The sequence below is a fragment of the Malaya genurostris genome, chromosome 2, assembly GCF_030247185.1.
Source record: "Malaya genurostris strain Urasoe2022 chromosome 2, Malgen_1.1, whole genome shotgun sequence".
NCBI lineage: Eukaryota > Metazoa > Arthropoda > Insecta > Diptera > Culicidae > Malaya > Malaya genurostris.
The window spans coordinates 61228232-61252368 of record NC_080571.1 but is presented as its reverse complement, the minus strand read 5'-3'; the positions used below and the strand labels follow the sequence as shown (position 1 = coordinate 61252368).

Genomic DNA, 24137 nt, shown 5'->3' with positions numbered 1-24137 from the left:
GATCTAATTCGGATCTAATTTGCAGTGCTTGTTCCTCGATGATTTGTTGATGGATTTTCCTCATTTAAATGATTCCAAAGCTTCAATATTGTAAGCTTAAAAATGTTTTAATTTGTCAACGGATCGGTTTGCATACTTAAATCTCCATTCCCATACAAACAAAACGGTGGCGCGAAAATGGATTCAGTATAAAGTTGTGTTATTATGATAATCATAGAAACTTCTTCTTCATTATATGTGACTGAACAAGTTGTTGTCCCACCAGGTATTAAACGCTTCAAAAGATTCAAAATTAAATTCTGAAACTTCTAAAAGCGGCCTCCTCGGTTTGGTAGTATAAATGAGTTCCACAGGCTCACATATACAGTACAATTAGATGCAATATCATAGAGTATCAAAGATAAACTAAAGGTAAGTTTACTTGCGATTTTACATGTATCGTTTGAATAGCAACCCTCGTAGAATTTGGTTAACCGCCAGTTTCAGTTCAATTATTATTTGCTTCAAAACACGCGTTGTAACTATGACAATGTTCATTCATGTGTTAATAACATCAAGTTACAATATGAACAATATTTCTGAATTTTGTTGCGTATCCATTTGGTATATTCCTAATATGCCAAAGCGAAAATCAATGTAAGTAACTAAATATTTTATGCGGACTGTTTCACATTTTTCTTCCTCGTATTGTTGCCATATTATTTACTGACACTTTCCGAAGATTATCGACGATTTTGAAGAAGGATTAATAAAATTACACTATTACTGAGCTTACTGGTACAACATTTTTCGTTAAAATAAATAAAATCTTCTCTTGGATCGATTAACTGTTTATAAAATTAATAAGTTTGTACGTTTCTCGAAGATTATTGTCATAAAATAAAACAGTTTCATTTGTTCAGGATTAAATCTTTAGGTTGTTTGTATCTAAAATTGAGCTTTCAAGTTACTTTGAATTCTAGTTAAAGGACGTTATTCAAAATCTTAACAATGTAAAAAATTGTGGAAAGGGATCAAAATTGAATATAATTAATTATCAAGAAAGAATCTAATTGTCAATTTTATCATTCGCCAATTATCTAAGCACTTAAACTAGAGCAAGTTTGTAATTAGTCAATTGAAAAAGTTTTTAGTTTAGTGTATCATCATCTCTTTATTTTTGTATATATTATGAAGACCCTAGAAACGTTCCATTTTTAATGTTATTGTGCTCGGTCGTGTCTTGAATACAACCCTCTAATTTTTTATTGAACAATACATATAATTTAATTTTTAAGCACACAATGTCCGCTCTTGTATTGTCTCTTGTCAGTAGGTGGACTAAACTAATAGCACACGCTCATGAGTCTGGTTTGAAAAGCACAGCACACGAGTTTAATAGGCACACACTGCAGGTATAGAGCAGCTCGTGTGCTGAGCTCGGACATCACTGCTTGGGAGGAGGGATGATTTCCTTGAGCAAGACGATATTCGTGGAATACCGTTCTATGATGCCACGATGACAAATCCAGCCAAAATAGAACAGAGCACATAACATATTATTGTTCATGAAGCTTTTCAGAATCCGATAGTCTTGATGTAGGTTTCATCTTGATCCGACTTAATTTAACTCATCTTTACATTTCGTCTTCGACTCGTCAATGCAGAACAGTTTAAATTGAGCTGCTTAGTGCATAATTGAACAGTTCATTTTGAACCGCTAAGCAGAGGTTAAGTTAAGCCCATATTTGGGAAACACTCAATTTGAACTGTTTGGCACTGACGACTCGAAGTCGAAACGTAAAGGATAGTGAAATCGGTTATGTGGTTATATTATCGCACGACTAGGAGCTATCATTTAACTGTTAGACGACAGTCCTGCAAGTTTTTTAATTCGATGCACGGTTGTAGATGACATTCCCAGCTTGTATGCGAAATCATGGATGGAGATGTTTGGGTTTCGCTTAAAACAGACGACCATTCTTTCCGACAATTTCGTGACATTCGGCATTTGATTTCAACCCCTCTCGATTCAGTCTTCCTGGCAATCGACACACGTTATCCGAATACTTTTATTACATTAGCAACAGTTAGTTTGTCACATTTATCAATGTAGACTATATCGCGTGCGAGTAGTTTGGAATTTGGCGGTGGACGAGCAAAATTTGGACACATTGTTACTCTTGACTCGATGCCATTTTAACAACCGAGAAGTAAATATCAAAATTAAACTGCAGACACGATGTTTATTAAGGTCGAAAGCGACATAACGTACTTTAAGCACGTAAGCCAACGTAAGCCGAAGGCCGCGAGTGCGCCGGCCACTGCGGGGGAGCAGCGCCCCCGCAGAAATCACCTCTGTCTAGTTGCGGGCGTTTGCCCGGATTACCCAAAGCTAGGAGCTATCCTTCAGTTAGGTACAAACGAGCGGTAGCGAGGTCGGACAGCAGGTCATTAAAAACGATGAGGCGTAGCTGCATTAGACCTTAAAAAATTTCAGTAAATAAAAACAATTTCCATTAAGCAATGTTCATCTGTTATACCAAATGACTGTTATGCCAAATGACCATTATGCCAAATGACCATTATGCCAAATGACAATTATGCCAAATGACTATTATGCCAAATAACCATTATGCCAAATAACTTTTATGCCAAACGGCGGCATAACGGCATAACGGTATTATGCCAAATGACTGTTACGCCAAATGACCATTATGCAAAATGACCATTATGCCAAATGACCATTATGCCAAATGACCATTATGCCAAATAACCATTATGCCAAATAACTTTTATGCCAAACGGCGTTATGCCAAACGGCGTTATGCCAAACGGTATTATGCCAAACGACTTTATGCCAAACGTGGTAGCCCCGTTTAAACGCAATATGGGATGTCGGAAGTTGACAGCTAACGGAAGTCCCTTTTCGTTAATATGTGAAGATAAATGGTAATAAAAATTTTCATTTATAAATCGATTACGAAGTCAAAATTATCAAACGTTCGCACCAAGGAATTAGCAAGTGAGGTGATTTGTAAATCTAAATTACTGACGGTTTGTTGTTTTTTCGGATGATGTGGAATTAGTTTAGCTATACTCTGCACACCCATTGTTTAGCTTTGATACTTTGCCCAACGATAAAGTTGACTGAAATATAAATGACAAAATGAAAATGACGAGATACGAAACCTAGCAACACCAATTCTCAAAGATATTCCTTAATTCGCAACCTTCTCCGGTCCGGGGATATCGTTCTACCAATTGAACTACTCTGGATGTGATGAAAGATAACTTAGAAGACTCCCCAGTAAATAAGAGCTGTGATCTGACAGTACACGGCCGAGTAGTTCAAATATTAGTCTCAAGTGCCACACGCGAACACTTATGAAGTCAATTTCCCATCGAATGTCTTTTTGATTTTCCGGCTGGGCAATGATACCTTATGATCAAAAAAGAACCGGAATTTTCATTTTAAAATTCCTGCGCTTGTCCGATCGGTGAACTTTTATTCTCTCAACGTTGGCAACACTTTTATACACATTCTGTCAAATTTTAACGCTTATCGTACGATTAGTTTTTGTTTGGCGTCTATACAAAGGAGTTGAAAAATTTTCGTGTGGCAAGGTATATTAGATTTTGATAGGTCGCTTTTGTCGTTTATTTTGCTTACTTGGAAAAGAACTAGCATTTTTACCATTGCTCTCCCTTTTACATTCGAAACTCCAGTTAACTACAAAAAGTGGACGAATAATGAATGTAAAGTAGGCATTCGACTAAAAAACCACTGATTTAAACAGATAGTCGAATTTATACAGAACATTGAACAGTTCTGGTTAACCATTATCGTCCGAAAACCCAACTGGAAATTTATTTGAGATGATAATTTTTGGTAAAACAGGATAGTGTTATTTGTGGTACTCCATTTGTTCGAGTTATTCCCATGTCTGGTAAACCTCTGGTTAAATTTGTTCAGAGTTTCCCAGTTAGGCTTCGGAGTAAAGCCAGGAAAAAGAGATATTAGAGTAAAATGACCATGACAATGAATTTTGCGGCTACTCTAACTACAATAAATCGATTCTACTATCATTTTTTGCATAAGAAAAACATACCTAGATTTTATTTTTGAATTTCTATAAAATTATTTAATAAAGTCTCGTCTATGATTATTTTTTGCATTGTTTCGAAGCTAAATGTTTCCTTCAACATCTCGATAAATTTGGTATTTGTTCGTTGTCACCTTATTTAGTATGCTGTAGACTAAAAAAGCATTAATACCTCAACTACAACCCTGCTCCAAGTTTGCTTCGTCGAATGGCAGACGGTCGGAAAGGTTTCATACTGCTGTTCAGTGTGAATTGCTACGTCGGCTAACCACCCGGACCTTTTTAGTCATCATTCAGGAGATATCCATGCACAAACCTTCGCAAAAGCGCTGCTCAAAAAACCACGCAACCTTGACCGGCGTCAATGTTGGCCGTTTATCATAAAAAGCTCTCCAGGGCTACCGCATTTCTTCCGTCCGTCCGTCTGATCAAAGAAGAAAGTCTTTCGCGGTCGGGCCACGGACTGTGAAAAATATAAAACCATCGCCATTCGCTCATTTCTCCAGCATTCGTTAGTCGGAGTTCGATTGGATTGGACCTTTCTCTTGCAACAAACCTATTGACAAAAGACTGCAGAGATTACGCACTGACGTGGATTAACTCATCAAGAACACAACAACCCGTGGTAGAAGAGGAAGTGTAAGTGTTTGGTAATTAGAGCTTGTATAGCTGTCAGTGGTACGCGGCGGCGGCGGTGGTATTGATGACGTTGTTGAGAAAGGGCAAAAATTCGCCCCGTAATCTATGTGCCGTTGGAGTGCCGCGAAAAAGTACCGTTCGCTCGAAACGGTTGATTATGTGAAGTTCGATCATGCCTAGAATCGCGATTTGAGGTGACGGCAATGCATGATAAGTTGAGTGTTTTGATTGATTTCACGGTGTCAGGAGAATTGGCAGCCGTCGAAATGTTCAGGTCAGACGACGGACGGAAGTAAACAACAAAAGTGAAATGTGAAATTTTCATAGCATAGCGTTTTTGCAACTAATTTGGGGGGAATGCCGCGATGGCAGTGAAAAGTAATTATTACAGGAAAGCAGTCGGAAGTCAGTCGGCGCTGGTCGGTGTTAATTGATTGTGGCACTAATGTAGATTGGTAACGCAGCGGCACGGCTCCGTGGGCACACAGCAGTAGTGTACCACGAATAAGGTCTTTTCTTGTTTCCTTTCCGATCGCCTGTTGATCAATTGATCGGCTGGAAGACGCCGAATGGTTTGTTGTGTATTTGGGTTGAGTGCTTTGTAGGACAGTGATGGTGGTTGCGCAACTGCGAACTAAGTGGGTGATTTCAAAAACAAAATAGTACCGTTGTTTGTATTTATATTCAAAAATTGAATAGTGTCATATAAACACGCTAACTGGGTTGGTACTTGAAGATTATGATAGTGAATCTTGTTATAAGGTTTGATGAATTTACTTTTGTAAAGATTTTATTACTTTTACTGGCTGTATGCGAAACCGACAATAACTGGAGATTTAACTGAACATGGTTGAATCGTGAGATTATGAACAACATAACGACCACTTTGTTGTAAAGTTAAAGCGCACATTGAATAACAAGCTCAATTTTTCTACTTCCTGCTGCGACTAGTTAGGATTTACTGATGATAATGTAACTGTCAAAATCTAAACAATATGTCCGTATAAATGTTTTGGAAGTTTCCTCTATAAATGTTACCGAAAGAAGCGGCTCCTTGTTATCAATGGTGTACATGGAAAACTCATCAATCACAACATATTAATGTGGCAATTGTTGATAAAAAATTCAAGATTATGTTATTGGGATAGTTATATTTCTGATATTGTATTATTGATAAAAGAAAAATACCAATCTGTTTTACTGATAAATCGTATAATTCAGTTGATCGGATGTTTGTAGGATAAGTTACCTGACAATAATAATTTTTAAAATAAATCTACATTGTTTTGCACCTCTTTAAGCAAAAACAAATTATTCATGTTTTGGCTGATTACTATTTTGTAAAAGGTATGGAATCATTCAGCCATTACTCGAAATGATTATTATGTTACTGATATAGAAAAAGACTAATGCGAATCAGTAAAGTCTTCAATTATCTGTAATTCCAGTTCTAGGCATCGATTTTTCTATATAGCTATAGATGAATCCGTTCTCCGTACTTTGGAGAAGCCGCAAATTTCAAAATCAACGTTCGTAGTCACGAAGAAACTTTCAATTACTGTCATGAGTGTCGGATAGAATACTCCACCAGATGCAATGATATTTCCAAGATTCTTATGCACAGTGACGTAACTTTACCGAACTATAACATCGGATCGTCAAATCTAACTTGTTATCTGAAGATTGACTTTGAATCTATGTGATTCCGGTCTTATTACGCATTAAGCATTATGTCACGTATTGTAAATATAGTATTAACTTTACGTTACACAAACCGGCACCCATGAGGTACTAAAACCCCTAAAATGGCAAGTCTAAGCGTCATATTTCTCAGGGTGCTTTATTTCACTTAACTTGATACTTACTTTAAAGTCAAAGTCTTGACATTACATTCCTTTGGTGGAATTTTGCCTTTCTGTTTCAACAGACTTCGCAGCCGATTCTTAGTGTACAGAATCATTACATGGCTAGTACTATGGATCCTACTGACACTAAGAATCCTTCCAGGTCGGGGCTCGTACAAACGACAACTGGCTTGTAAGACCAGCGTCCTATGCATTGAACCGCCAACCCGGGACATTTTGATACTTACTTACCTCATTTTAATTGCTAAAACTGTGCAATAAAAAACGCCTATCCGAGTACTAAGCAAACCAATAATCTATACTTCCATCTCTAAAACAATATACTAGAGTTGTCGAACAGATCTACACATCTTTCTCAAAAGCATCCGAATAATTTATAGTTTTGTTTTGCATCTGGAAATTATTATTTCGAATATTAAAGGACTTTTGTATATAAAACTAAAAGAAGGCGACTTTACAAAGGAACTTGTAAAGTGGAATTTGAATTATCATTTCATCATTTTGATTTCATTTGTATTTGGATTGTTATAAAATACTCTTAGAAATGATATAGAATGAGCCCCGAGGCTACACGCGACCAAGCAGTTGGTAGAAAAAATAGAACCTTTTTCGGATTTTTCTCGATACCACGTTTTATCAAATGGGTGTCATTCGTATTCTAAAGCTACTGCACGGATCAACATGAACCAAACGGTATTTCACTCGTTAGATATATCTTTATGGTCGGAACTACAAGCAAAAATATTTATTGTTATTTAAAAAAGTTATTAGCAATTAAAAGTTCACAAAAAGAGTCGAAAATCCAATAATGGCCATCATTTTGTTTTTTCTTGATATCATTTTTTTCGTGATAGCTCCGCTCATACCCAATACATATTATCAAACTGCTTAGCTTTTTGCTTTTCGATCATTTGCTACCAAGAAATGATGTCACCCACTAAAAAAGCAGCTGCTAACAGAGCCACCATATTGAGAAAAATAAAAGATTCTTCTATTAAGTTTATTTGTAAAAAGTATAATTATGAAATATTGTTTAAACAATAAGTGGAATATGAAAAAAAACACTTTCTTTAGATTTGAGCTATGTCTCTATGTTTATGTATATATATATATATATATATATATATATATATATATATATATATATATATATATATATATATATATATATATATATATATATATATATATATATATATGTTTATGTATATATATATATATATATATATATATATATATATATATATATATATATATATATATATATATATATATATATATATATATATATATATATATATATATATATATATATATATGTGTGTATGTGTCAAATATTGTTACTCATTTTTCTCGGGGATGACATGATCGATGTTCACAAACTCAAATAAAAGGTCTACTAGTCCCATAGATTGCTATTGAATTTCATCCGGATCCGAGTTTCAGTTCTGGAACTAAAGGGCAAAGTGAGTTTGAAATTGCACACTGCTATTCAGAGCGACGATGCAAAAAAGGGTAAAATTCTTCTTGATTTGTAGGCTATATTAGTTATTTACTAAATAAACCCAATCGAAACTTCAAGATGTTCTACAATTGTTTTAGAATGTTTATTTTTCATGCATACGTTTATTTCTTAAGGCAATTTACATAAGTTTTTCTTCGCCGTAGTATCACTTTTACCTAGAATTCTTATTTAATATAATACTAATATAATCACAACGATTTGAGTTTAATAAAACATATTCCTCTTATTTTTCAAATATCACATTATTTGAACCAAACGATTAACTAAAATTAAAAAAAAGCTGAAATTTGTATACATTTTGTTGATGATTTCATAACCTATTTCGAGTTTGTTTGTATCAGCACATCATTTTTAATAAAATTTTGCTATTAGATGAACTAATAGACGCAGTAGCAGCCAGAACTAAGACTCAAAAGGGTCAATTAATAAATTGAAACTTCAATTGTCTTTATGAAATTATAAAGAAGTTTCATGTAAGAAAGGTCACGACAAGCAAGAATGTCGCGAACTGGGACATTGGATAGTCTACCTTGGGTACGCAAGGAATTTATTAGTTAAGATCTGACATCACGATACTCCACGCATGTTCAAACGACACACGGGCAAAATTCCGATTCAAGAAATGAGCAAAACGAATCATGATTTGGGGAAAATAGTATATTTTCATGTTATGATAATACACCATGATTAAAAGTTCTCGGATCATGATCCATTTGGACTGATTTCGTTGAAATTTGGCGTAACGCATTTGACGTTGTTGGGTATAACTTCAGGCGTGTTTCTGCTACGATGGTAATCTTTGCAACATAAATTCAGGCGTTATGTTTGAAAATATGAAAATTTATATATGAATTAAAGGGAATGGTGTGAAAGTGTGTGGCGTATTGTTTATCCGGTTTCAACTAATGTCTCAAATAATGTACATTTGAATAGTAAAACAGTGAAAAGCACAACGAATTTCTTTCAATCTGAAGCATCAACAATTCAAATATATTTTGAACAACCACGTCACCTAAAATAAAGTGTTTACTTGCGTTCGTTGCTCCAGATTTGATTTTTTGTTTCAGAATTTGGAAAACATAAACCAACTGCATGAAAATACACGTGTGAATCAAACCTCTAAAAAAGATATTGAATTCTTGCAAATACCGCGGATCGATTTTTCCTTTTTTGTTTTCAAAACATCGTTTGCAAAATCGTCTTATTTGAAATATTTAGGCGAATCAATACAGCTTGTGTTCTTATATCTATAAAACAAATTAATCAAACTGGTTGAACAAAAAAAAATCTAATTTTCATTGGATGCACGGAACGACCGAAATTAGCTCTGCGCCTAATTCGTATTACTGTTTTTGAATTAGTTGATTTTAACAACAAAATTTTCAAAATAACTATAAAATTAGTTAAAATTGAGAATTTACTTTGCTGAAAAAACTCTTATTTTTAGAGAATGTGTTTAGTTGGCGAATATCCTGGACATAAACCAGCAATATTTCAATCCAACACGAAATTCTCATTGACAACAAATTTTGTTATTAAAATCAGAAAATTTGTTTCTATTTATCTATCACCATCATTACTGAAGGACAGCACAAAAAAACCAAAACTGAAATGGGTATTATTAACAAGTTTATTAGCCAAAAACTCATGAGAAGTGTCAAAGCAAAACAATCCATTAAAAAGCTAAAAAGGACAGTCTTATTGAAACTGCTTGAACATTGTTTTGATGTTTTTCGCATGTGTTCGATATATCTTTATTTAAATTTCTAAACCGATATGTAAAAATGTCGTAAACTGTTAGTGGAAATCGTATTTATTCAGAATTTGTGCGCACTTGAAGCGATTGTGCGTAATAATGTTTTTACGCGGAACAGTGAAGTGAATTTCGAATGTTTCACTCTAATTGTGATGAAGTTTTTTTGTATCTTCAAACCTTCCGAGCTGCGCCGTCCGGTGTACTATTTGTATTCGGTTTTTGTTTTCCGAGTGCTCAAAGTTTTCAGTGAGAATGAAGAAAACAGTGATTTAGAAGAAAAAAAATTCAAAAAGATGTTTACGTTTCGTTTATGTCTTTTTCTCCAACACAACATCGTATTTAGACCTGCCAATATAGAAAAGACAACCGCGTCTGAATTTTTTTCGGCAGTAGTGTGTCATCTAGTGGCTAGTAGTCATTAAGGTGTTACCGTTTCGGTGACAGGGCGCCATATAGCTGCAGATTGCAGAAGCCAATTCAACCATTCATATTGGTTGAAAACAACATTATATTTCTTTAATTCAACTAAAAAATTAGTTGACTGGATACGAAGTGTGCCTTAGCTAAGAAATGACAGTACGTTTAATTTGTGAATTCAACTAAAAAAAATAGTCATTTCAACAAATATTTTATTATTATTAAGGGAATGAGAATAAAAAATCTAAATCAGCAAAAGTAAGATTTTTTTAGTTCTCTCAAAAAATAACTAACTAAAATCAGCAAATCAACTAAATTTTTCGCGAAAATGCTGATTTCGGTCGTTCCGTGTGGTGTTCCTAATTTACAGTCGAAATTATTTTTCGGTTTACGTTATCTCTCGGAATATTATTTTAACAACAACAGTCACATCGAATATGTAAGAATACATTCAGATATATTCATACAAAATGTAAAACTTATAATGTCATTTTTCGGTTCATTATCTATATGTTGTCAATTCTCTGTCAGCCGGTGAGTAAACCAACACAATTATAAAATGAATATGCCTCAGGATCGAGCAAAAATTTTCAGTAGTTCATGCTTTTCAATGTCTGCTTTTTGTCTTACCATTAATCTATTAAACAATCCATCACATCACTTAAGGCAGAGGGTTCAAAGTGATATCCGGATAGAAAATTGGAGTTACGAATTTTAAAAGAAATACATTCCTGAAGTAACGCATTTTCGGACCATGATTAGTTTTCATGGGAGAAGACTTTTTGCTCATGATTTCATGAGAAGTTAAAATTATTGGTTTCATGGTTTTCTAATCATGACAACAGTAACGGATTTCTTTCCGTGCATGATCAATATCGCGATAGGCTTCGTCACAAGCACAATGATTAGTCTCGGAAAGTTAAATTCGAAGGAGATGTCCATCTAACGTGTAGTGATTGGACATGAGTCTGAACATCACACGAATGAAGTCTCTACTCACATCCAGTCCCCTGAACCATGTCTTTGTCGATATTTTAGGAATAATTGAGTGCATCCACCGACCCAGATCATCTTTATCCCAAGAAGCTTGCCAGCTGGCATGTGTTCTTTGGCGAGAAAGCAATCGGTCTCTCATAAATTTCACCCTCAATAGCACCACGTTTGGCTAAAATATCGGCTCTTTCATTGCCTGGAATGGAGCAATGAGCCGGGACCCAAACTATTGCGATTTGATAATTATTATTCAAAATGTCGTTCAGGCACTGTTTTATTTTGCCCAAAAAAAACGGTTCATTATTGCCAGCAACGTTTGAGTGAATGGCATCAATTGCACTCAGACTATCTGTGAAGAGAAAATAATGGTGGAGATAATGTGGCGATTACACTCAAACTATAATGAACTTCTGCTAACTCTGCTATATAAACAGATGCATGTTTCAAGAACCTAAATGAAGCCGAAACATTATTGTTGAATATACCAAACCCAGTAGCCTCTTCAATTCGTGATCCGTCCGTGTAAAATATTTTCTCAGAGTCAATATGCCTGAACTTAATTGTAAATATTTTTGGGATTTCCATCAAGCGTAGGTGTTCCGGGATTCCACGCACTTCACGCTGCATGAATGAGTCGAAAAATAACGTTGAATCCGGAACATTTAGGAAGCTGTCACGGATAGGAATATATCTTGAAGGGTCGATTTCCTGTGACATGTGGTTAAAATATACTGTCATGAATCTTGTTGGAGATTGAAGCTTAACTAGCCTTTCGAAGTTATTAATAACCAGTGGATTCAGTTCTTCACATCTTCTCAGCAGTCGCGATGAAAGCTCCCAAAAACGATCTTTCAATGGAAGAACTCCCGCCAGAACTTCAAGACTCATTGTATGTGTCGAATGCATGCAATTCGCAAACAACCGTACTGAATTCGCTCCAGTTTGATAATATGAGAGTTTACAGCGGAACGAAAACAAACGCATCCATATTCCATCACTGAAAGTATCGTTGTCATCATCTGCCAATTGTCTTAGTGTGCATGGGGTTACTAGACAGCTGTCAATGTCATTCACGTAAAAAATATAGAGGAGCGGACTGAGGCATGAGCCTTGCGGGAGACCCATCTAGCTAAATCTGAATGTTGCTAAATCGCCATGTGCAAATTTGCATTTCTCTGACAAAAGGTTGTGCTATTTGCTATTATTTATAATTGCTGGAAGTCCATGTTGATGGAGCTAGTCTGAAAGAACATCAATGGAAACTGAATCAAATGCTCCTTTAATGTCTAAAAATACAGATGCCTTTTGTTGTTTTTGAGCGAAGGCAATTTGGATGTCAGACGAAAGATATGCAAGGCAATCATTCGTCCCTTTATTTCTACGGAAACCAAACTGAGTATCTATGGGTCTATATGAGTTGTGATTAGAAACCTTTTTTTCTCCGGCGTTTGAATGACGATAACTTTCACTTGCATCCAGTCAGGTGGAACAATAATTTACTCAAGAAACTTGTTGAACAATTCCAACAAACGTCTTTTTGCGAGGTCGGGCAGATTCTTCACCAAGTTGAATTTAATTCTGTCCAACCCAGGAGCGTTATTGTTACAAGACATGAGTGCTATGGAAAATTCCATCATTGAAAAGGGGCTATCAAGTTTTAGAATTGTTGTTTATGTTAGATATGTTAAGGAAGATTTTTAAATATATTAAAATCGGTTGTGCAAGCTATCACTGTTAAGCTTTACAATACCATACCTTTAAGTACATTTAGAACAATTGTGCCGCAAATCATCAACTTGGTCATATTTCACTAGCAGTTATAGAAGTTATGTAAAAATTTTCACATCGTCATGTAAAACGGGAGTGTGCAACTTATCAAAAAAATTTCCAAACGGCTGTCATAACTGTATCGGACACAATATACGTCAAAATTTCTATACATCTCTTGTGGAAGAAAAATTAGCGAAATGATGCTCTCCGCAAGGAAAAAAATGATAAACCGAATTAAGAACCTTGTTGTAAAATATATGTTTCTGCTGAGTCCGCATAGTTTTGGCTGCTTGATGAGTTTTTAGGTCAGTGTATGCAGTGTGCAGTTCAGTCTTAGAATATCAATGATATAAAATTCAAAACTTGCAAAAAAGTTGTTTCCTGTTATTTAGATAACATAAGTCAATGCGCTTGAAAATATGTTGCACAATACAGAAAAATTGCGTTGCATGCAGAAAAAAATCGGAAGAATCGTCTCTCTTCTAATTATGTTGCTCCAGCGAAGTTCACTGTGCACCAATGGTATGTCGACTGTCATACAAAATATATTAATCACTCATAATTGTACGAAAATTCACTTCCTTGTAACGTTCAGTGTCAAACCCATTGTTTCCTAAACATACATTATCAACCTAAAAGGTCATACAGAAAGTTAGTGGAGGCAAGACAATGTATTTATTTATGTTGAAGCACGTGGTTCATAAACAAGACAACAAAATATGTATAAAGTAACATGATTCTGTCAGTTGATGTATAGGAAATGGCAGTTCAACTGACGTCGCTCGGCAACGTTGCTGCGCTGGACTGTCCAGTGAATAGAGGATTAGTGCTGCAGCGACAATAACACAACAGTTACTAGAATAGTAATATAAACTAACTTGATAAATTGCACAATCAGTAGAAAAATACAGGACAGCAACTTAACATGCTACTTGGAGAATCGTCTCGGCTATACTGTTTCCCAGTTCCCGGAAATACCGGAAATAGTGCTCAACAATTCTAAAACGAAATTCGCTCAATTTTCTTAGAGATGGTTCGACCAATTTTCACAAATTTTGGGATCAAATGAAAGGTCCTATAGTCTCATAGGTTACACTTTGATCTTAGCCTTTAGGCCGAGAAGCGATATAGTCTCATAGGTTGCTATTGAAATTCATCCGGATCCGACTTCCAGTCCTGGAGCTATAGGGTAGAGTGTGTATCAAATTTCAAACCGTCATTTAGTGCGACGATGCAAATTAGGAAAAATTCTTATTAATTTAACATGACTGTTTACAAATTGAGAAGGTTATGTTATTTTATACCCAAAGAAAGTTTCTAATTTTATTCAAGTTTTAAAAAAATTCCTAACATAATCTTGTAGTGATATTTTTGAAAATATAAGTAATATGAGAAAGGCAACATTACACCACTAAGTGGGGTTAAAAACAGGTTTTTCGATTCTGATTTTTAACAAGCATTTAACTATTTATTTTTATTTTGCACAATCAACCATTTCCGAGTTGCAATGGTTTCATCTTTTTAATGTCATTCATTTCACCCTGGCAATGGTTTCAAAAAAGTGCTGGTAAAAATAAATTCACCCTGTTTAAAAATTCGTTCTTTAATTTAATTGAATATCCTACCGTTCAAAACTAATAGCTCGCTTCACTGAAGACGTGTGCAATGCATTTGTGGAATCTCTTATATCTTTACAGACACTCTTTATGACCGAGTGTGCTTTGAATCTGTCTATCGTTGAAAAAAATATTTATAACGATTTGTTTTTTTTAGTCTTGTTATGACAAACATCTTGAGCTAGCCTTAGGCTTCATCTCAGCTTGGATCGAGAAAAACAGATTGGAAATTAAACATCAAACTGAAAATTTGGCGGAAAGTTATTTCATATCATAATTTCAGTTTTTTTTTTCAAGCTCGTCAGAGTCTGATAAAATAAAATTTATCTATTAATAGTGAAGCCCTGTTACTTATATAAAGTCATAAATAACTATAATTTAAATTTTTAAGATTCGTTGGTCGTATTGTAAGTTCGGCTGCCGGACAGCTTCTTCTGGGCCGGGCTAGTGGTAAGCTTATGTCTGGGATAAAATTGCGATTTAGGAAATGCAAATTGAATATTCTAGCTCAAACAGTAATAGCTCGTAATTCATATTATTTACGCGATATTAAGTCAACATATGTTTTTGTTTATTTCCTGTAGCACGGTGTAATCACAGAAAAAAACAGTCGAAACCTTAGCCAATCAATTAGGCGACTTCTCTAGCCTCAACGAATCAGTTGATAATTTGCTTCCTCCAGCTAATCGAGGCCGAGACAGACGGCCGAACATCATCGCCGACTCTCGTCTGATATTGGAACCGTTCGGTGACGGAAGAGTGCCAAGGATTGACACGATAGTGCCACGATAATGCGTTCTTTGACCCCTGCTACGATGTTGCTGCTGTTGCTGTCCCTGGTTGGCAGTTTATTTCACCTGACGAACGGACAAGATCTGCGTAAGTATCGTCTAACGGGGAGGGCCCCAGTAACTTAATTGCAAACCATTGAATTAGAAGCGTGTCGCACGGTCAACTCTCTCTCTAGATTTTGCAACGTTGATAGAGAGCGAGAGATTTGCGATGTCGTTTGTTGCAATTCTTCACGGTCAAGTTTTACTTCTGTTCAGCGGAAATTGCGGGTCTGTTGAAATGTGTTTTATTTTTATTTATGTTTTTTTTCTGTGTGTGATTAGCATATTACATGCACCGCTGCTCACGAGATGATCCGGAAGTGAACGAATGTCTAAAATATTCGGCCAACAAACTGGCCAGACATCTTAGGGAAGGAGGCATTCCAGAAATCGGAATTGTTGATGTAAGTTGTTTGTTACACAAATTTCTAACACGCATTATTTCTAGCAGAATGACGAATGACCTAAAAGTAAATCATGTGCGAAGATATGTGACCAACTTTTTTGTGTGTAGCTAAAATGTATTTTCTTAACTCCAACAACGACCGTGGCAACCGAAAAGTGGCACACTTAGTCGATAGCCGATTAAACGTGACTGACAGACGGGTTCCTTTGTTGTTTTTTAAAAAACAAAGTAAAATAATTCAAATAAGTTGCAGACAGTTGAAGAATACCAATTAGACTTAACACCATTGGATTCATTCCAACCGATTGAACGAATTGAACGAATCGAACGGAACACTTTAACTGAAACCGTGATTTGTGGTTCTGTTTTCCCGCACAGGTGGAACCGGTTATCGTGGATGAGATCACTATCGCACTCGGCAGCGGACCCGATGGGTATCGAGCTTCCTTCAAGAACATCGAAGCCTTTGGAGTTAGCAATCTGACCGTGATGAATGTTCGTTCCGATATCGACACTTTGCAGATGCAGATGACTTTCGAAATTCCGAAAATCAAAGCCCGAGCCCAGTACAAATCTTCCGGTGTTCTACTGTTGCTGCAAGCTTCCGGTTCCGGGGATTACTGGGGCGAGTACGGTTAGTTGGGTTAACATTGAATCAATCGATTACTTCGCAGAGAAAAAGACTAATTTCAACTGTTCCGATTCCAGACGGAGTCAAAGCAAAGATATACTTCAAGGCTTCACCGTACCAAGGGGACGATGGACTTACCTACATGAACGTGGACCAAGCCAAAATGGACTTCAGTGTGAAGGATATCAAAATGGGAGTGGAAAACGACTCCAACCAGAACCCAATCATTCGTAAGTTTGTTGAACAGCTCGCACCCGACGAGAGTGCGGTGTTCGTCACTTGCAACAGTCATTGAAATCACTTCACGTGTTGCCATCGTACTTGCAGATGCCGCAATGAACTTGTTCATCAACTCGAACGCACAGGAGCTGCTGAGGGAGATGAAACCACAGTTGCGGGTGAAACTGACCGAGCATCTGCACTCTTTCATGCAGCAAATCTTCGACAGAATACCACTGGAATATTGGCTCGACTGAGCTAATTGAGCGCGCGTCGTCGGCTCGACTATTATTTTTAACCATCTAGCTAGTAGAGACGATTGTTCGGTATTCAAATATTTCTCAACTTGAATCTCATCCGTTTATTTATGATCGTGATAAATTTGGCATTTATGTACCTACTTGCCGTTCGACGCGGAACTTCACAACAAAGAGAATGTTTGTCATTTTCAGTTTGCGACGCACATTCCGGGTCCGGTAGCGATTGACGCAATTATTTGCGAATTTTACAGGAAATTAAGTGATTGAAAATAAATATTGATCCTAGTAGCCCTCGCTTTCTGTGTTTTCTGATATCACAGGTTTTTCCTTTCAAAACGGTCGGACGGACGGCCGTCCGACTATGCAGAATGAGTTTGTCAACGATGTCGTTTTACCGGTTTTAGGCATTGTGAGTTTCTGCAGTATTGCAGCTAATGGATTCTACATGGAGTTCTGGACAATGTGCAGTTTCAGTCCATCTGTCTGGTGAATCAATCGAGTTGTACGTTTCCGGCAATGATAACCAAATGAGACACAGTTGATTGAATTGACGTTCTCAATCGTGACCAGTTTGCAGTTTACTTTACTGTTTTATTGAAGCTGGGTAACCACAACAGCGTAGTGGTTGCTTGTTCAATAATGTCAGAAGTTGGAATAAGGTTGTGCATTGTGCTGTCATACAGTCTTGGATTACCTGGAATGGTATAGGATAGTAGAACAGCTGTAAAAAAAATGTATTTCGAATTAATCATTTTTTTGTATCTTTCGTCTACGTTTGGTCAGTGTTTAAAGCGCTATTCACACTAGTCCGTAACGTATCCGGAACAGGACCGCAATATGTCGAAATTTATTTGTAAAACATTCTCACCATACCGTGCACTTTCCGTGTCGCTGCCGTTGCTATTAGTAACTTACACAATCGTTGCATTTGATGTTTTTCTGTTCCTCACGAAAATGGCACATTTTTCCAACGAAGAATTGACCGTAATTGCAATTGCTCTGAATGACGAAGATTTAAAAACAAAGAAAAAGGAGATTTGGGTGCACGAACTTTGGCGAAAAAGAGCAGGGTGAATGACCAGATCTAGACATATTTCCGAATGTCAGATGCCCGTTTCAACTCGCTGTTCAGTAAAATTCATCCGTATCTTATGTCGATTTCGATTGAGAAAACTGATACTCACCCAGGGTAGTTTCATCAAACAAACACTTTTCACGAAACTGTGTTGATTTCGCACTTAGCAACAGGGGTTTGAGTAAAACTGATTTAAAAAACCAGGTTCGAAACTGACTCGATTTTCAGTTCAACAACGTTGAAACTAGGTTCGAAACTGGCTTCAAACAAACGGTTTGACAGCAGTTAGAGTGGGAACTGGGTTAGGTTTGGCATCAAGCGAAAACGACATTAAGAAGCATGACACTACATTCCGATTAGCAGTGACTCTTCGAGAGAGGCTGGCAGTTTGTTTAACATATTTTTATTGATTTGTAAACAAGATTTCAAGATTTCATGTTAACAAGATAAATATCAAGAAAACTCCAACCAAAAATTGTATAACGATCATTGAGATGGCTTATAGTTTGTGTTCGTCTCATGATTTCAGATATTTAGCAACAGGAGATACGTAAAAACCATAGCATAGTTACAGACTTGGGGCTGTCTAGTAGATTGTTCAAAAGATATGTCGTAATTACCGAAAAATAAATCGACGATGCAATGCCGAAACCAATAGAAGATATGTGAAAGAAGATTGTGAACGATTTTTGTGGAATTTCCCGCTGTGTCTTGGAGCCTTGGATGGAAAGTATGTGACAATTCAAGTACCTGCCGATACCCGGTGGATTTTGTCGACCCGCATCGGTCCGATCATCGGCCCGATTATCGGACCGATTGAGCACGATATGGGGCCGATCGTAGCGCTTCGATCGGCCCGTAATCGGACAATTCTGCACCATTTGCATCAACCGCGTCGTCCTAAGAAAGCTTTATTTTTACATTATGTATCGCTAGAGAAACAGAGCGAAGGAATATCAACCAAGGCATTTTCAAGCCGACGTCTTCCCGATAGGGTGTGAAATAGTGTTAAACATTCTTTTGTTTCGATCATAGAGGCTTTAACCTTAAGGTCATTCGCCTCTTAGGGCCAGAAAAACTCTGGCCCTATGTTCGAAGTTGAAAATCCAACCCCGATATATCCCATCATCTGCGTATCAGACATCCGCTCTCTGCTTTGGTATTTCTTCACTCTTTTGTTCTATCGATGCACTATGTAAGCTTGAAACGCAGTCAAAAGCTTTCTTGCACGATGCGTCCGATGCTCGGATTTACTGGGTAGTGTCTTTGAGTCAACGCATGCTTTGACCGTGCTTCGGACGTGTGTCGACACAGACGCGAGTACGACACGGTCTAGTGAGAATATTCACTTGGAGCTGCATTAAACAAATTTGAAGCGTAACCCGGACGGGATCCGGTCCAGTTCCGTTCCGGATACGTCACGGCCTAGTGTGGATAGCGCTTAAATCACATAACTTATAGGTTATATATGGGGCATTCCACACAAAATCAGCCACCAAATTTTTTTTTTATTGTCTAACTATTTTTTTCCGGCTAAGAACTCAAAAATATTCAATACGTATTTTTTTATTTCAATATGATACGTGAAATTTTCGAAAAATGAATTTTTTAACGTTCTAAAAAAAGCCTTTTTCCAGAAACCTACACTGACAAATCTAATAAGGGTGCAAAAATTCACCTAAGTCATGAAATGTACGTCTATTCCTTAACTTTCAATTAGACGATTAAAAAATAACACTATTGTTTATTTAATGAAAAAATTTGAAACTAATAAGCAAATTTCAAATTTGGACCCAATTTTTAATCTTGTTTTTTGTTGAAAAGAAGAGCTTAGAGCAGTGATTTTTTCAACCACGACCCGCACGCGCGGAGCGTACCGCAGCGCGACTTGATCGTACTTGTGCAGTTTTCAATTCCTTAACATTCCGACTACCAAGGCGTCATGCACAAATTACGTCACGCTAAACTTAGATAAATTTAATCCCCCCTTGTCACGTTAGTCACAAATTTTGAAACCTCCTCTAAATAATTACGTAACAACTTTCATAACCTCCCAAACAGTTAAAATTCCTTTTTTTGCCTTTCTCATATAGAAAGGCTTACAATCACTGCAAAAACCGACTTTTGAACCGAAGCCCGAAGGCCGAATGTCATATACCATTCGACTCTGCTCGACGAGCTGAGCAAATGTACGTGTGTGAGTGACAAATATTGTCACTCACTTTTCTTGGAGATGGCTGGTTTCGGAGATAAGGTGCTCAGTATGAAAAAGTCAATTTCAAGAATTCTTTACTCATAAGCCACCTTTTTATATTGGCTAGTGATTCTCTAGTTTGCAGACCATGAGACTCTGTAACCAAATAAACCATTGATAGTCCCATAAATGATTCGCTAAATTTTATCCTAGTCTGACTACCGGCACTTTTTTTCCCCACATTCAAATCGTCATAGAGAACCGTAAATAAATTTGTAGTTCATGATAGAGTATGGTTGAATGAACCGAATGTCACTATGCCGATATCCAGCTTTCGGTTCCGGAAGTACAGGCAATAAGAATCAAATACTCACATATGATTGAATAGATTTTCAGTAACTTAAATTCAAATGTAGTGTATCAATGTAGTAGTATTATGCAACAGAAATCTTCAAAATTGTTTTTTGAACTTTTTTAAATTGTAGTATTTCGGGGCATTTCTGCTGTAATATACAGGAGAAAATGAAAATGAGAAAGACATCATTACACCACTAGGTGGATTAAAACAGGTTTTAAATTTTTGTATTGGTACAATGATGCTTTTCAGTTTATTTATTTATTTGGTGCACACTAAGATTCAATTCCTTTGTTCGGTAATATTTTTGACGAGAACTTTCGGTAATCTATAGAAATAACCGATATTTCGGTACATGGGTTTTATTTTACAACAATCTTGCAAATTTTCACCGAACGATCAGTTTAACGTAAATTTTCATTACAGAATTCTGTATTAGATATACAATTGATATGGTAAACTTGAATAGTCGCCGAATACGGTAAAAATCATACTGTCCGTTTGGTAAAGTTATCTTCCAATAACCGAACTTCTGTGAAAACTGATTGTCATGCAACTAACTGTCAAACAGTATTCAGTAAGTGTCTTTTTACTAAGCAAACGAAAAAAATGTTGAAGGGTTCATGGAAAGTTTTTAAGACATTAGAGCCACTAAGAGCTTTTTGTTTACTTAGAGGCAGAAAATAATCTTGTTTCACTTGTCCACTTGCTGAAAACACAAATCGTTCAAGGGTAATTTTTGATGGACTCGACGGATTGTGCAGTGTTTTGGAAGGCGCTCATAATTCCGGTCAGTCGGAGCATCTGACACTTTTTAAATTTCTCGTGGAATAAAACCATTTTCTTCATTCGTTTTGGTGAATATGTGTTGTTTTTTGAAATCCGAAAATCCAGAATTTCAACAAGAGGAAAACAAACAAACAAAAATTACCGAACAATCTGTTAGATCCATTTGGTTTACAGTTTACGGTAGTTGTTTGACAGTTCAGCAATTACCGAACGATCGGTAATCAATTCCGAACGTTCAGCTGTTGAAAATTCGGTAACAAATTACCGAATACTGCGAAATTTTCTAAGTGTGTGCAGGTAAAAGTCCATTGGAGTTAGTTTCTGTCAAAGTACCTCTCCAAAAGGCATAAAACTACCTCATCTTTTGAATCAATATTACAATCAATACAATGATACATTTTCCTTAAATTTAGTTCTCCAGAATCCATAGTCGGATTTTTATAAAAAAAAAAACTATAGCAGTGATTGCACTACCTCATATACAACCTTTCAATTGAGGGGGTTTGGGTCCAATAGGTTATTAATAATAGTACCTACTATAATTCCCCGGTTAGTTCCAACCTAGAGGCCGTATGGAATCCGGCGACAAAAATATGGAATTTGAATTTCGTAGGGGAGAGAAATGTCAAATTCGTGTGCGCCTTGGCATGATATGTTCAATGTGATGCCGTGCGATGGCGTAGTCTGGTTTAATCGAAATATTGGATGAGTGCAAATCAACCAGCTGGATAAAAAATAAATCTTGTTATCAATATTCAGGATGGAATATTTTTTCATTGAATTTCAATTACGTATTGCTAAGGCTTGTTGAGAGCTTGAAAAAAACACATGTTTCCAGTACAGCAAAACCTTCATTTAAACAACATTCAAGAGCCAGTCATCAATCTGTTGACGAAAGCTGAATATCTAATCTTCAGCTCTATCTAGTCCAGTGAAGATAGTTTCTTGCTATGAATTATGGGGTTAGACAATTTGCAATTTACCTGTTTTTCAATTTTTGTTTCTCTCATGAATCCAATACTACACACCAAAAAAAACTAAATTTTACAGTTGACTTAATCCCTCATACTATGTAATTCATAAAGACCTAATTGGTCAAATGACGGAAAATTTCATTTTTAATGACCTAATGTTAGATTAGCTTGAATTTTACTGGTTTCGACTGTAACTTGCATTCTGTTAGCAGGTGCGACTGTATGAATTTAAATGCACCTTCTATTAGCCAAGCAGTTGTCTGCTTCTGTGGCTCAGTCGATTAACAGACGTGCTTTGCGATCCAATGGTTCTCGGTTCAAGTCGCGGTGCTTGCTATCCAGTATTCACTTTTTTATTTCATGTTATGGAATTTTGAACACAATATTAAATGTTCTTCCACGTAAATTTGCGTGAACTGCGACGCTCCATTTATGTGCATCTAATAAGATTTTAAATCACAGGGTTTTTTCGAAGTGTGTAGTATTCGTGTAAAAAATGAATAAAAACTCGATTATTAATGTATCAATGACATTTCGCCATATATTTAATGTATATTAATGGAGAAATCGAAAAAAGGAAATATTAATTTCGAGGAAGTGAGTTTGCGTGCTGTTTACAAATCTGGAAGATGTTTAATGCGATTCAAAATGCAGCTTGTCAGCCCAGGTTACATAATTACGATTTGTTGTGCATTCCAAGTAGTAGAGATGGTCGGGCTTCGGGTATTTGTTTTTCCGGTTCCGGGACTTTTTTAGAGTTTGGTTGGGATATGGGTAAAGATTTTTATTTTTGTCGTGAATACGACTTACTTTACTATGGGGTGCCTTTTCAAAATTTACCCTCTTAGAGAGTGATAAGTTTTTGATCGTGAATATCTCTTGTTGTATCTAACAAATCGACATAATTTGTGCTACATGCCATCGGAAATATGATCACAATTTTATGATAAAATTTTCAGTTGCGTGACATATTCTCAAATAATTCAAAATTAAACTTTTCTGAAATGTTTGGTATAAACGATTATCAAAGAGAGAGGGGACGGGTATAGCGTGATGGGATAGTCGATGCCTATCACGCAGCCCACCTGGATTCGATTCCCAACCCCGCACATAGGGCCAGAAAGATTTTCTGGTCCGAAGAGGCGAATGACCTATCTGCTGCTGTACAACAAATCGTTTGAGCAAAATGTTCCGAACAGTGCTTAATATCGTAGTGAGTTGCACAATTTGGTCCTTCTGAAAGGCAGGAATGAATCCCGTACAGCATTCTGATAGTTTCTACAAATCCAAAATGAAATAATCGACATTTAAATTCTATATGCTGCTATTTTTATAGCCGTTAGGACCGCCCATTAGTGAAAAAGCTACAAACGAAATCACGTAAAAAGAAAGCTCTTAGCCAAAATTGGATCAGTTTAGATTCTATCGCCCCTGCGAGCAGATGTATTTTATGTCGTTTGCAAAGCTAGTTTCGCTCCCGACAAGAGCGATTACGTCACAGCTGCCAGTCGTTTGCATTGGTGAAAAAAAACGAAAAGAGAACAACGGTGGAGAACATCACACAAAATCAGCCGTTCTAATGGCTCTAAAAGTTTTCTAAAGAACTCGACGTGAACATTTCAAAAGGGCCTTAGAACAATTGACAGATTCTCTTTGTTTACTTTCTCTTTCGATTATATCTGCGTTATTACGCAATTGTTCGTTACATGTATGATACTATTACAAAGCTGGAGAT

The 24137-nt window shown here is 36.4% G+C and overlaps 1 protein-coding gene across 1 annotated transcript; it reads left to right on the top strand.

The window, feature by feature from the left end:
* Positions 1-4580: 4580 nt before the first annotated feature.
* LOC131432205 (uncharacterized) lies at positions 4581-17303 on the top strand. The gene is made up of 6 exons (XM_058598339.1): positions 4581-4724; positions 15251-15545; positions 15782-15903; positions 16284-16539; positions 16614-16766; positions 16864-17303. The coding sequence occupies exons 2-6, from the start codon at positions 15458-15460 to the stop codon at positions 17010-17012; spliced, it is 768 nt and encodes a 255-aa protein (XP_058454322.1). The 5' UTR covers positions 4581-4724; positions 15251-15457; the 3' UTR covers positions 17013-17303.
* Positions 17304-24137: the final 6834 nt, after the last annotated feature.

What these genes read in the sequence shown, in the direction of transcription:
- LOC131432205 (XM_058598339.1), top strand. Translation starts at nt 15,458, where the DNA reads ATGCGTTCTTTGACCCCTGCTACGATGTTGCTGCTGTTGCTGTCCCTG. An exon ending in CAGAAATCGGAATTGTTGAT is followed by an intron (nt 15,904 to 16,283) that starts GTAAGTTGTTTG and finishes TTTCCCGCACAG; the next exon opens with GTGGAACCGGTTATCGTGGA. An exon ending in CAACCAGAACCCAATCATTC is followed by an intron (nt 16,767 to 16,863) that starts GTAAGTTTGTTG and finishes TCGTACTTGCAG; the next exon opens with ATGCCGCAATGAACTTGTTC.